The following is a 13,987-nucleotide window of genomic DNA, read 5'->3' on the forward strand; positions in this document are numbered from 1 at the left end:
TACCTACAGTATTTTCTTTGTGATACGAGGGATTGATCTTGGGGCCACTTTATCACTGGCTACATCCCCAGTCCTTTTTAAAATGTGAGCCAGAGTCTTGCTAAATTGTGGACTCTGGCCTTGAACTTGAGACCTTCCTGCTCAGACTCCTAAATCACTGGGATTTGCAGGAGTGTGCTACTATGCCTGGCCATATAATCAATCTTTTTTTTTTTTTTTTTTTTTCAACTAGAGTTGAATCCAGGAACAATTTGCCACTGAGCTACATCCCCAATCCTTCTTATTTTGAGACAGAGTTTTGCCAAGTTGTGCAAAACTTGTGATCCTTCTGATTCACTGGGATTGCAGGTATGTACCACCATCCTTGGCTAATATTTTCTTAAAAAAAAAAAAAAAAAAAAAGAAAAAAGAAAACTTTGATCTAGAATTTGAGAGACATGGTCTATCAATCTCCAGAGAAAAATGAGTCTGAATAGAACTAACTTTCTCAGTAAGCTCAAGTCTTCAAAATGCTGGAGAATGTCACGAAGTACAAAAGCTAATGTATGGCATACAGCATAGGCATCTGGTTCAAAAATCTTACAGGCCTAGCTCAGCAGTAGAGCACCACTGAATTCAATCCCCAATACCACAAAGAACAAAAAGAAAAAAACACCAAAGATCTTTTAGATGTTCAGCCCCAGTTTCTTGAAGCTTCCTGAGTTAGTACATTTCTCCCTGCCATAGGCTGCCACTGCAAAGGCCTAGAACAAGTATAGCCCTTGAGAGCAACCACAGTGAGGCCCCACACAACTAAACAAAAGAAAAAGAACATAAGGGGCTGGGGTTGTGGCTCAGCGGTAGACAATTCACCTAGCAAGCACGAGGTGCTGGGTTCGATCTTCAGCACCACATAAAAATAAATAAATAAAATAAAGGTATTGTGTCCAACTACAACTAAGATAAATAAATAAATATTTTTAAAAAGGAACATAAGGGTTGGGGATGTGGCTCAAGCAGTAGCGCGCTCGGCTGGCATGCGCAGGGCGCTGGATTCGATCCTCAACATCACATAAAAATAAAATAAAGATATTGTGTCCACCTAAAACTAAAAAATAATTTTTTTTTTTAAAAAAAAAGGAACATAAGAGTTATTTGGTATCTTCATATCTTCAGGCAGAATTTTAAAGTGCACGCATCTGTTTCAGATTACCAAAACAAGAGCTGTCTGGTGCTGACCAACCATCCCACTGGGAGAAAGAAAAACTGTATTAAAAAAAACACAAAAACACAAGTTTGAAAGCACTGGAGAACTACAAAGACAATAAAGACATGATAAACAAAGAACCTGTAGAGAAGGGAAACACAGAGAGGTAGTATTAAGTAGGATACTTCCCAAGACTTTACCTCTAAAGATGCAAAATCATAATAACAGCTAAACGCAGGGACTGAGAGACCAGAACTTTTGGTTGTCATATATAACCTGGAAGAAAAAACACTGTTAAACAACAAGATTTCAGTTGGCAGCTATCAAACAGGTGATCCAGCAATAAGACAATGCTCACAACCTGGTTCAAATCAGATGAATCCTGACTAGAGTAAGGTCAACCATCCCTACCACAACTACCTGGAAAACACATAAGTAAATTTACTCCTTAAGGAAGAGAATGCCAACACTCAATAAAATGACCAAACTGAAGGACGAAAAGCCAGAAGAAAAAGAGAAACAACAGACAAAACCCAAAGGAAAATAAGATATTGAAGTCATTAAAAAACTATGACATGTCTTATTTTCAGCCAAGAGAGAAGCAGGATCAGATTTACTCACACCTAAAACAACTTTAAAAAAAATTAAGACAAAATGTATTTTAAAAATCATTTTCAGACATTAGACACTAGGCAACACAGGACATCAGTTACTGATGGGGGGAAAATGAGCCCTTATCACTATTTCAGCTAAATATTTCATGAAAATGTGCCGAGGTACAGAACCCATGCAGGCTGGTGGTCCACATAAATTGAGGGAATAAAATTGAGCGTCTGGAGAGGTCAAGGTAGTTGGAGTTTACAGGACAGAGTGCAGAAGACAAAGAAAGATCTGAAAAAGACTCCTCCCCACCCCACTTTGGCTGAGACTCAGTATCCAGCAAATGCATATGAGGAATAACCTGAGGCTAGGGATGGGGAAGCATGGACAAACTGAGAAGAGTAGAGGAAACAATCCTTGGGGATCACAAGGAATTGTCTGTATTTATATCAGAGTGGAAAACCTTTTAAATCAGGGTCTTCAGGAAGATCCTAATAAGCTTTAAGTGAATCAAACTGTTTCCCAATAACTTAACTGTATCTGAGAACAAAGTTCACAAATATGTTGAAGAATACAAAAATTATCCAGCACTCATAAAGATATGAGTACTCACAATGTACTATGTCCAAACAAAAATCACCAGGTATACAATGAAAAAGAGAAAAATGATGTAATACCAACCTACAAATGAAAAAATAAACCCTACGCCAAAGACATACCATACTTACACTGATTAACTTCAGAAAATGGGCATACATAAAAAGAAACAGGGATAGGAATGAGTACTGACAGCATTGGAATCAATGTAAACAAAAAACAGCAAAGGAATATCTTTGTGTGTGTTGGGCAGGGGGGTAACCAGGGATTAACTCAGGGACACTGGACCACTGAGCCATATCACCAGCCCTATTTTGTACTTTTTAATTTAGAAACAGAATCTCACTGAGTTGCTCAGCACCTCGCTTTTGCTTAGGCTGCCTTTGAACTTGATCCTCGTGCCTCAGCCTCCTGAGCTGTTGGGATTAGAGGCATAAGGGATATCTTTAAACTACTCAAAGATACAAGCTATCAAGCTACAGCTACAAGATATATGAGGACACTAGATTGTATACAAGACAACTCAACATTGTCAAGATGTCATTTCTTCCCAACATTAATAGATTCAATGTAATCCTAATCAAAATCCCATTTAAATTAAAAATTTCTCCCCAGCACTGTCAAGAGAATGAGAAGACAAGCCAAAGACCAGGAGAAAATATTTGCAAAGGAACACATCAGGACCAGGGGATGCTTTACAGAATTCAATCCCTAGCGCCATAGGGAAAAATAAAAACAAAAAGATATATCTGAAAAAGAACTATTAGCCAAAATATTCAGAGATCTCTTAAAACTCAACAATAAAAAAATAAAAATGACAAAAAAAGATCTGAAAAGATGCCCCATCAAAGAAGATATATTAATAGTAAATTAGCATATGCAATGTCATTAGTCAACTGTAAGTTAAAAACAAAGAAATATCACACTGTTAGGTAGTAGCTAGCAATTAGCAGTGAAAATACAAGCAAGGTCACAAGTGTTCTTTAAATTACTTTAGGATTTTCTTTAAACTACTTCCAAAGTATGCAAGAAAGCAAAGGGTGGTAGTTAATTTGTAGAAAACAAACAGAAGCAAGGGAGTTGTTGGGAATATGTTAAGAGAAAAGGATTAATGGACTAACTCTTGACAGGGTCCAGTGAGCTATAAGTGTATAGCTATAAGTGTTCCATTTGTCTGGGAAGGAAGATTCCTTTAGTATGACAGGCGCATTAAGATAACTTCTGACCAGCTACTGACCCCAGTGCCCACATTAACATGGGGTTGACTTGTAGATGAAGCCCCCCCCCCCCCGCCCCAAATAGGATGGTCACCATGACAGTTCCAGAGAAAACCAACTAAGGTCAAAAACTCCATAACCCCAAGTGAAGGAGGCGGTGAACACCTGATTGGCAAAGTGTACAGAAGGTGATCCCCAGTTCTCTTGGTAAACATCAAACAGCAATAAACTTGGAGACATCATTGTCTCCTTTGTTATTCTCTATTCAGGAACAGCACTCTCACATGCCCGCGTTCTCTTGATTGTGTTTTCTCTCTCTCTCTCTCTCTCTCTCTCTCTCTCTCTCTCTCTCTCTCTCTCTCTCTTTCTGCTTAAGCCTCACTTTGCTTTTACTTTACTTAAACTTATAATAAAGTTCGCTTACATGACTTTTGGTATATAGCTTTAAACTTTTTCATTGAAACATAAGAACCAAGATTTGGAGTTTCAGCTCCCCGAATTCCTATACCCTATCAGGATGGCAAAAAAACACAACACCAAATTATCAGGAGACTGTAGAGCAAGAGAAACTCTCATTCGCTGCTGCTGGGAATACAAAATGGCATATATCCACTTCAGAAGAAAGTTTGACAGTTTCTGATAAAACTAAACATAACTCTCAGCATAAGATCCAGCCATCATGCCTGCTTAGTACTTGCTTAAAAGAGTTGAAAACTTACATGTACACAGAAATCTACACAAGGATGTTGACGTCAGCTTTTTACTCAAAAACTGTCAAAACTTTTAAATAACATAAGTTCTTCAGTAAGTAAGTAAGCAATAAACTGGTATATCCGGACGTTAGGGTATTATTCAGTGCTAAAAAGAAATGGGCTATTAGGCCATGGAAAAACACAAGGAAACCTTAAATGTATATTATTAACTGAAACGATTCCAACTATACCACATTTTGGAAAAGGCAAAACTAGGGAATCAGTAAAAACATCAGTGTTTGCCAGGGGCTTGGGAACAGGAAAAATAAATAGTGGGAACAAAAGGAATTTTTAGGGCAGAGAAATTAATTACTGTGTACTATATAATGGTGGATCCATGCCGTTATAGACTTGTTAAAACTCACAGAATGCGGAACACAAAAGGTACCCTAACAAAAAGTATGGATTTTGGATGATGATGTGTCAATGTAGGTTCATCAGTTGTAACAAATGTATCACTGGTACACATACAGTGGGACAGACCAGTGTAGAGGTAAGGGGTTTATGGAAACTCTATACTTGCCCCTCAATTTTACTATGAAAGTAAAACTGCTTCTCCAAAAAAAAATAAAATTAAAACCAGTGGTTGTGAAAGTTGAGAGTAGGGGGAAATGTCTGACAACAAAGTAACACAGGGAAATTCTGGGAAATAATGACAATGCTCCTCCATATTATAACTGTGGTGGTGGTTGGTGGTTAAACAATGCATGTTTGAAAAAGAATTGTATAACAGTGAGTTTTACTATATGTAATTTATACTCTAATTTCTTTTTAAGAAAAAAATTTTAAAGACTTGTAGGAAATATGCAACATTGAGAACAGAACTCTGAAAACCAAAGCAAGGGATCAGAACAACTATTAAAAATTGTAATTCAAGGAAACTTTCCTGCATTAAAGAAAAAATCAACTAAACATTAAAAGAAAACAATATACCTGAGAACACAATATAAAAACAACATCAGGATATATAAAATTACTGATCTTATGGCTGGAAAAAACCCTCTGGGCTTTAGGCAATACAAGCAAATAACAAGGGCAAGAAAATTAGACTGCCATCTAATTACATTAGACTGCTTTGTGTCATGTTAAAAAGGGGGAAAAATAAGTCAAACATATTTAAGATACTTAAGAAATGAATAAGCAAGAATTCTATATCCAGGGCTCAAGCGGTAGCGCACTCGCCTGGCATGTGTGCGGCCCGGGTTCGATCCTCAACACCACATACAAACAAGGATGTTGTGTCCGCCGAAAACTAAAAAATAAATATTAAAAAATTTCTCTCTAAAAAAAAAAAAAAAAAAAATCTATATTCAGTAAAACTGACTTTTAAATATAAAGAGCACAAACTTATTAACATGTAAGAAACTTAAGGAATACTATTACCATGAACACTTTCTTTTTTTCCTTTTTTTGTGGTGCTGGGGATTAAACACAGGGCTTCACACATGCTAGACAAGCGCTTTACCAACTGAGCTATATTCCTAGCCCTCCCATGAACTCTTTCTAAAGACTTAAAGAACAAGCTGACATTGAAAATGATTAGACATATGAGCTCCTGGGGCCACTTAGTATATATAATACCATGACTAAATAGGGGTTATGCAGGTTAAACATTTGGGAATGCTGACAGTGTGTATGAGGGCTACATGCTTTGATAATAATAGAAACCATACAACTATTTAAAAGTGAGGGATGGCACAAATATAATAAAATGTAAAGATTTATCTACTCTGAGTAATCACTCTGGTGATGGTATTTTTTTTTAATTTTTTAAAAATTTGTTCTAATTAGTTATGCATGACAGTAGACTGCATTGACACATCATACATAAATGGAATACAACTTCTCATTCTTCTGGTTGTACAGGATATACAGTTACACAGGTCATTGTAATCATATATGCACATAGGGTAATAACGTCCAACTCATTCTATTATCATTCCTACCCCCATGTTCCTTCCCTCCCTTCCCTCCTCGTTGTCTAATCTAAAGTACCTCTATTCTTCCTCTCCCATTGTGAATTAGCATCCACATATCAGTTTATAGGGATAGGCTTATTTCCCTTTGCATAATATTCTCCACCAGTTCCATCCATTTATTGACAAATGCCATAATTTCATTCTTCTTTAAGGTTGAGTCATGTTCCATTATGTACATACACATTTTCTTAATCCATTCATTTGCTGAAGGATACCTAGGTTAGTTCCATAGCTTAGCTGTTGTGAACTGAGCTGCTATAAACATTGATGTGGCTGTGTCACTATACTAAGCTAATTTTACGTCCTTTGAGAAGTGGGATAACTGGGCCAAATGGTGGTTCCATTCCAAGATTTCTGAAGAATCTCCATATTGCTTTCCACAGTGGCTGCACCAACTTGCAGTCCCACCAGCAATTATGAGTGTACCTTTTCCCCCACATCCTCACCAATATTTAATGTTGCTTATATTCCGGATTATTACCATTCTGACTGGAGAGATGGAATCTCAGTGTAGTTTTAATTTGCATTTCTCTGATTGCTAGAGATGTTGAACATTTTTTTCATGTATCTGTTCATCCATTGTATTTCTTCTTCTGTGAAGTAGCTGTTCAGTTCCTTAGCCCATTTATTAATTGTACTATTTGTTTTTTTAGTGTTGAGTTTTTTAAGTTCTTTATATATCCTTGAGATTAATGCTCTGAGGTACATGTGGTAAAGATTTTCTCCCATTATGTAGGCTCTCTCTTCACATTGATTGTTTCCTTTGCTGTGAAGAAACCTTTTTAGTTTGATTACATACCATTTATTGATTCTAGATACTACTTCTTTCACTTTAGGAATCTTGTTAAGGAAGTCATTCTAAGCCAACACTATGCTGACTTGGGCCTAATTTTCTTCAATTAAGCGCAGGATCTCTGTTCTAGTGCCTAAGTCTTTAATCCACTTTGAGTTGAAATTCCTGCAGGTGAGAGAGAGGGGTTTAATTTCATTTCGCTACATATGGATTTCCAGTTTTCCCAGCACCAATTGTTTTACAGTCTATCTTTTCTTCAATGTATATGTTTTTGGCACCTTTGTCAAGTATGAGATAACTGTATTTATGTGGGGTTGTCTCTGTTTCTTCTATTCTGTACCCCTGGGTCTATACATATCCATTTTGGGGCCAATACCATACTGTTTTTGTTACTATGGCTCTGTAGTATATTTAAGGTCTGGTATTGTGATACTTCCTATTTCTTTTCTTGCTAAGGATTTCTTTGGTATTCTGGGTCTCTTATTTTTCCAAACGAATCTCAAGACAGCTTTTTGTATTTCTACGCAGAATGTCATTGGGATTTTAATAGGAATTGCATTAACTAAAAACACTTTGGGTAGTATGGCCATTTTGACAATGTTAATTCTGCCTATCCAAGAGCATGGGAGATCTTTCCATCTTAAAGTCTTCTTCTATTTCTTCCTTTAATGTGCTATAGTTTCCACTGTAGAGGTCTTTCATCTCTTTTTTTAGATTGATTACCAAATATTTATTTTATTTTTTTGAGGGCACTGGATAGTGATAGTATGATTAACACTGTTATTCTGAGACTTGTGTATATAATATGGGATAACAAAGTAATATGGGATATTCAAATTCTATGATCCCATATACCTGAGAACCAGGACCCCAGTATGTACGGAGATAAAAATAAATAATAATTACAGAAAAGTTTTTAAACCTTGTTATCCTAAATTTAAATCCAAAGTATCAGTATGTTTTCATATTAACCTTAAATATAACTGTACCTCAAAATATTTTGTCATATATATCATATAAACATGTATATATTACTTACATATCACATTTTTTATTCATAAATGTATATGAACATGTGTGTGTGTATACATATGAAAAGGGGGGATATCCTATCTCCTAGCTTATGATCTTGAAATAATATTTCCAACTTAAAAAAAAATGTCCTGGAAAAATGGCTTATTTTAGGTTTGAGATTAAAAAAAAAAAAAATACACAAGATGAGCCAAGAAAATCTTGTCACACAAGACAGAAAGGAAACTACCAAAGAACAAGACTTATTTCAAGAACTCAGTTATAGAGATTCTCCCTTAGCCAACAACAGGACAATTTAAGTATCAATTTTATTATAACTGCAACTTACCAAATAAGTTTGAAACCCAATGCTTAAATACACTACTTAATACTAATACTTAAAAAACCTAACTGGTCATCCTCAAAGGATGACAGTTTATCCTGAAGACTAGTAAATAAAAGGAAAAAAACAAGTATTCTTTCCTATAAAAATTGAACATCAAATAGTAAAGGAAGGGAAATCTCTATAAAATATTTCCGCTAAAGAAATGCTAGAATTAGAATATCACTATTTGCAGCCCTCAAAGAATTAATGGCAATGGGCAAAACACAGCAATAGAAAAGAAGGTGTTCAGATCCCATGTGTGATAAAGAAAAAATACAATATCACCTACAGGCCACCACCTGTAAAATAGCTGCCTATCAAAGAGCTTAAACCTGAATTCGATCAGAGTTTTACCAAAGTGAACTTGGTTTAATTATACAGCATTCTAGATATCAAAATAGAGAAAACCAGAGACACCGGTGGTATCAATCTCCAACAGATGAGGGTATTTAAGTTTACTCAACAGATAAATCAGAAATTTTGAGCTCACAAAGAATTATTATCATCATTACTTTCTTTTTCCTTCAGGTATAGCACTATTACATCTAGATTTGGTAATTATATTTTGTCTATTATTTATAGTTGTATCCTCCCTTCCTTTCATTTCCTAATATGTCATAAGCTCATAAACACAGGGACTTTTGTTTTTTTCCATCTACACAGTGCCAGGTAAAAAATTTTCATACACAACATCTACTCAGTATGTCTGCTACATTAAATTAAAATACACAAGAGAGGTCAGTCAAAAGAAGAGAATATTCTGTACTTTTTATCAGATAAAAATCAGGCATCCTTGAAAGAAAATATAGGTACACAGAACTTCTTTAGCGTGGTTGCCCTGAGAAGTAACAATGTCCCTTTACTACCTTGAAATATTTAAAGAGGCTGTATACTCATGAGTAGGGGCACTGGGGAAAGAATATTTGTGGGAGACCAACCTTGAATCTGACTGAGTTAACTCCCCTGCTGGGCGATGTGGCATCAGGCACCCATGCTGCTAGACTGCCCTGCTCTTCTAGGGTTCCAGTGACTGTCTTCGTGCCTGGGCATGTCTTCTTATAGCCCCATGGGTGGAGCTATGCTCACCTGTTCCTTTGTAATATAACCCCTTGCCCTGTTTAGGATAGAATGTTCCATGGAAGTGCCTTGTATGTCCCCTTCTCTTACTGTGCCCTTGGGTGTGGGCCTACCTAGATGTCAGTCAACCTGCTGACAGTGAACATCATGAAGACAAGACTCAGTCCCCTGAAACCTGACACCTTGCCTCATTTGAATAGCTTCTCCTCAATAAAAGGGGTCAGTGCGTTCCCCCCCCCCCCCCCCCCCTCTCTCTCTCTCTCTCTATATATATATATATATATATTCCTGCAGACCCTTAAGGTCAGAGAAGCCGTCACAGCGACCCCAAAGAAAAAGGTATTTGTGTCTCTTGTGTGGTTATTTTGCACAGCCCAGTCAGCCCAATTTCCCTGGAGTAATCCCTCAGCCTTTTAGTTCTGAGAACAGAAATCCGGCAAATATTCTTAGTGGGTCCACAGGCACATATATTTCTTTGAATATATCCAAGTTGCACTAAAAACAGAATGAAACTTATCTGCTGCAAATTATTAAGATTTTGTTTTTGAATAAAGCTGTCCTAAGAGACTGAATGCAAATGAGTAAGGAGACATAAATCTATTCCCAAACCTATACAGAATAGCCATTTCCCATCAGAACAAACTTTTGGACACTAAACACTCCACAAGTTATCATCATTTCATCTTTGATATTATCATCTTGATTTTATAAAAGAATAATATATTGAGAGAATAAATAACAAATGGGGTTTGAACTTTGACTCAACCATGGTCATTCCACTGAACTTTCCTGTTTCTAACAGAAATTATTAGATATAAACCATAATTATTGTTTCTTTTGTGTACTGGCATTATAAAACTTAATTTTCTATCATATCTTAATTTCCATATCATAAGTTCATGCTTCCATGTCTTACCGCTTATTTCAAGCTCTGCCCAATGTGATTTCTTTCCATTTGCTGCTTCCTCAGAGGACATGATTGTGTACATCCTCCGAGGGTCAGGAGAGTCGTATTTTTCTTTGGGCATGCCTATAAAAAGAAACCAAAGACCATTTATCAGTATTTTTACTTGTTTTATTATCAGCATCTGATGTAATCACTCCTTCCTAGACACATTTCATTTGGCTCCCAGGATATCATTTCTCTTAGTTTCCCTTTCCACTTCTCTAGATTTAGCATTTTGCTAATTCTCCCTGCAGGGTTGAAATTATCTCCATTTTACCAACAGAAAACAGAAGCCCAAAAGGGATTAAGGAATATCCCCACTGTTAGAAAGCCAAGCTTTGTTTGTGTCTGACTAAAAGTTAAAATTATATTATGTTGTCTCCCTGCTGATGGGAAGCAGAACTATTTTTTTCAAGCACAGTAATGGATTTTGTTTAGTCAATGCACAGAAAGGTAAATAATCCTTTTTTAAAAGCTGTCTGAAATAACGAAAAATATAAATGGTGAGACTGCCCAAGAAACAATAGCACATCTAAAACATGGTTTTGCTATATACTGATAAAACAAAACTGTTCTCTTCCATGGAAGTTTTTTTGTGTGTGTGTGTGTAGAAGAAAAAATAACTAAAGTTTTTAGACTGATTTTTAAAATCCAATACAAAAAGTGATATGGTTCTGTATAGAGGAGAATCTGTTAAAGTGCTCTTTCTGAATGACATCAATATACAATTAATAACCTAGAAAATATAAAATGCTGTATAAGTGCTACCAGAGCTTGAGGACAACACTGAAATGCCATGATTCTGATCAAATTCTATTTACAAAACAATCATTTAATCTTCATTAGCTTTCCAAATAAAATCAAGAAATTGTAAAAAATTATTCTAAACAGTTGAATATTTTGGTCCTACTATGTACTGGACTTCTCAGTGAAAGTTCAGAAGTCTGATTACCAATCTTATGTGACTTTAGTGTGAATCAATCCCCATGTTTGATCACACTTTAGAGAAGTGTTGCTGAACTAAAAAGATCTGAAAACCAGGGCCTGGACCTGTGGTCATTCCATTCCATCAGTCATAATTTCTGCCAAGGTAGCTAGTCACTCTTTTTCTTGTTTTTTCATGTGAGAATGGTTATCTGAAAATCTGAGACACCCATTAATCTAAACTCCAAAGCAGTAAGGACATCTCTATTTCTCAAATCCCTGAAATTGAGGATTAAAGAGTGAAAAAAAAAAAAAAAAAAATATATATATATATATATATATATATATATATATATAATAGAATTTAAAAAGTTATAGCACATTGAACAATCAAGCTCCTGCAAGAAGGAACAGCAAGAGCACATCTGCCCATTGATGAATAACATGGGTTATTCATTTTCCTGGGAATCCAACAAAGTACAGCATTGAGATTAGGCAGAGAAAACAATATATGGATATATAAAATTTTGAGGATTTTCCCCAAGGTTTTGAAATCAACAAACTTGTCCTCTAATAAGCACAGTATGGGGCTGGGGTTATGGCTCAGCAGTAGAGCACTCGCCTAATACGTGTGAGGCCCTGGGTTCAATCCTCAACACCACATATAAATAAATAAAATAAAGGTATGGTGTCCACCCACCTACAACTAAAAAAAATATATATTTTTTTTTTTAAAAAAAGCACAGTATGTCACTGAAAATTACAATTTAAAAATAATAAGTCCTCCCCCTCAAAATAGACTTGAAAACTTTCCAAAAGAATTACCAAAGAATATTTTTAAAAATAGATAGGCCACCCAGGCGTTTGAGTGCATGCCTATAATCCCAATGGCTTGGGAGGCTGAGGCAGGAGGATCAGCTAACCAGCCTTAGCAACTGCAAAGCACTAAGCAACTCAGTGAGACCTGGTCTCTAAATGAAATACAAAATAGGCCTGGGGATGTGGATCAGTGGTTGAGTGCCCTGAGTTTAATCCTGGTCCCCTGCAACATACAAACATATACACACACACACACACACACACACACACAATAAATAAATAAATAAATAAATAAGCAGGCCAGAGTCAGCAGATACATAGCACCTAATTACTGAATCTCCTACTCTACCAATCCAATACTAGACAACACTATTGATCCTGGCAACATAAAATCCATCCCTGATCTAGACCTCAGAGTAACATTTTTTTTCATTGTCTTGGAATAATTATTTCATTAAGAAAAACAAATAATATTAAATATCATAGTTATTAGAAAGACATGCTTTCATAACTAAATATTTATGAAACAGCTTAAAGACTCATCTACAACCATCCTGAGAAAAATCAGTAGTGCACAGTACAGAAACCATAACACAACAGATAAAAGACTATTCTGTGGCATTTAAATTAAGGATGGCTCATGTTATGGTTTGGATGTGTTTCCCCAAAGGCTCATGTGTGAGACAACACAAGAAGGTTTAGAGGAGAAATGACTGTTATGAGGGCCTTAACCCAATGGGTGAATTAATCCCTTGATGGGATTAACTGGGTGGTTACTGTAGGTGGGTAAGGTGTGGCTAGAGAAGGTGGGTCATTGGGGAGTGGCTTTAGGGTATATATTTTGTATCTGGTGAATAGAGTTCTCTCTAATTCATGATCATCATGTAAACTGCTTCCTTCTGCCACATTCTTCCACTATGATATTTAGCCTCAATTCAAGCCACAAGGAATAGAGCCTGCTGTTGCCTAAGGACTGAGACCTTTGAAACCATGAGCCCCCAGACAAACTTTTCCTCCTTTACAATTATTCTTATTCTTTTTGTCACAGCAGCAAAAAAGCTAACTAAAAGAAAAAAGGGGCGGGGAGTAGAGTAGAATACAGACAAAAAAGACAAGTATAAAAAGTTTCACCTTGTTAGTTCAGTCCCCTATAGATCCCCTGTAAGATTAACAGTTCCCTAGTTAGAGCCCTGAAATTAAGTGCTGCATATTTTAATTTCCTCTAGTTCTGAGGCAAGTGAAAAGAAATATCTGTTGAATATAGGAATATCAGAAAGGAGAGTAAACAGTCTCAGGTCTTTTTTGGTTTTAAACCAGGAATCAAACTTATGCTCAACCAAAATCGGGGACAATCAAATATTGGAGCTTTCCCCATACATAAAAACAAGAACTGAACCCACTAATCATGGTTGACCCTAGTCAAAAGGCATGTCACAGCCTTGCCTCTCCCTATCTCTATGAGCAAAAAGAAAAAACCCAGCCTTCAAAACAAATCTCTACGGGGAAAATAGAAGTGCTAAGAACCCACCATAAAAGAAAGGTCTAACCATTTTCTCTCTATTCTCATATTTCACATAAACACTTCTGTGACTTGGGGTATGAAAGTTTTTCCTCACACCAAGCAATTCTTCAGTGGACATCAATTGACTGTCCTATAATCCAACCCACTCCTGGCATTATCTGAAGTTAAAAATAAGACCC

The 13,987-nt window shown here is 36.2% G+C and overlaps 1 protein-coding gene across 8 annotated transcripts in view; it reads right to left on the reverse strand.

Moving 5' to 3' along the window:
* Cnot6 (CCR4-NOT transcription complex subunit 6) overlaps nt 1-13,987 on the reverse strand; it is a 76,890-nt gene that overhangs the window by 38,187 nt on the left and 24,716 nt on the right. For all 8 annotated transcript variants that reach the window (XM_046457072.2, XM_046457069.2, XM_046457074.2 and 5 more), the window contains exon 2: nt 10,514-10,627. In XM_046457072.2, coding sequence (XP_046313028.1) covers nt 10,514-10,625 — 112 coding nt within the window. In that variant the 5' untranslated portion in view covers nt 10,626-10,627. The remainder of the gene's footprint in view (nt 1-10,513; nt 10,628-13,987) is intronic.

This window comes from Marmota monax, unplaced genomic scaffold, assembly GCF_021218885.2.
Source record: "Marmota monax isolate L192 unplaced genomic scaffold, Marmota_monax_Labrador192_F-V1.1 WCK01_AAM20220418_F8-fsc00263, whole genome shotgun sequence".
In the NCBI taxonomy this organism is placed as follows: Eukaryota; Metazoa; Chordata; class Mammalia; order Rodentia; family Sciuridae; genus Marmota; species Marmota monax.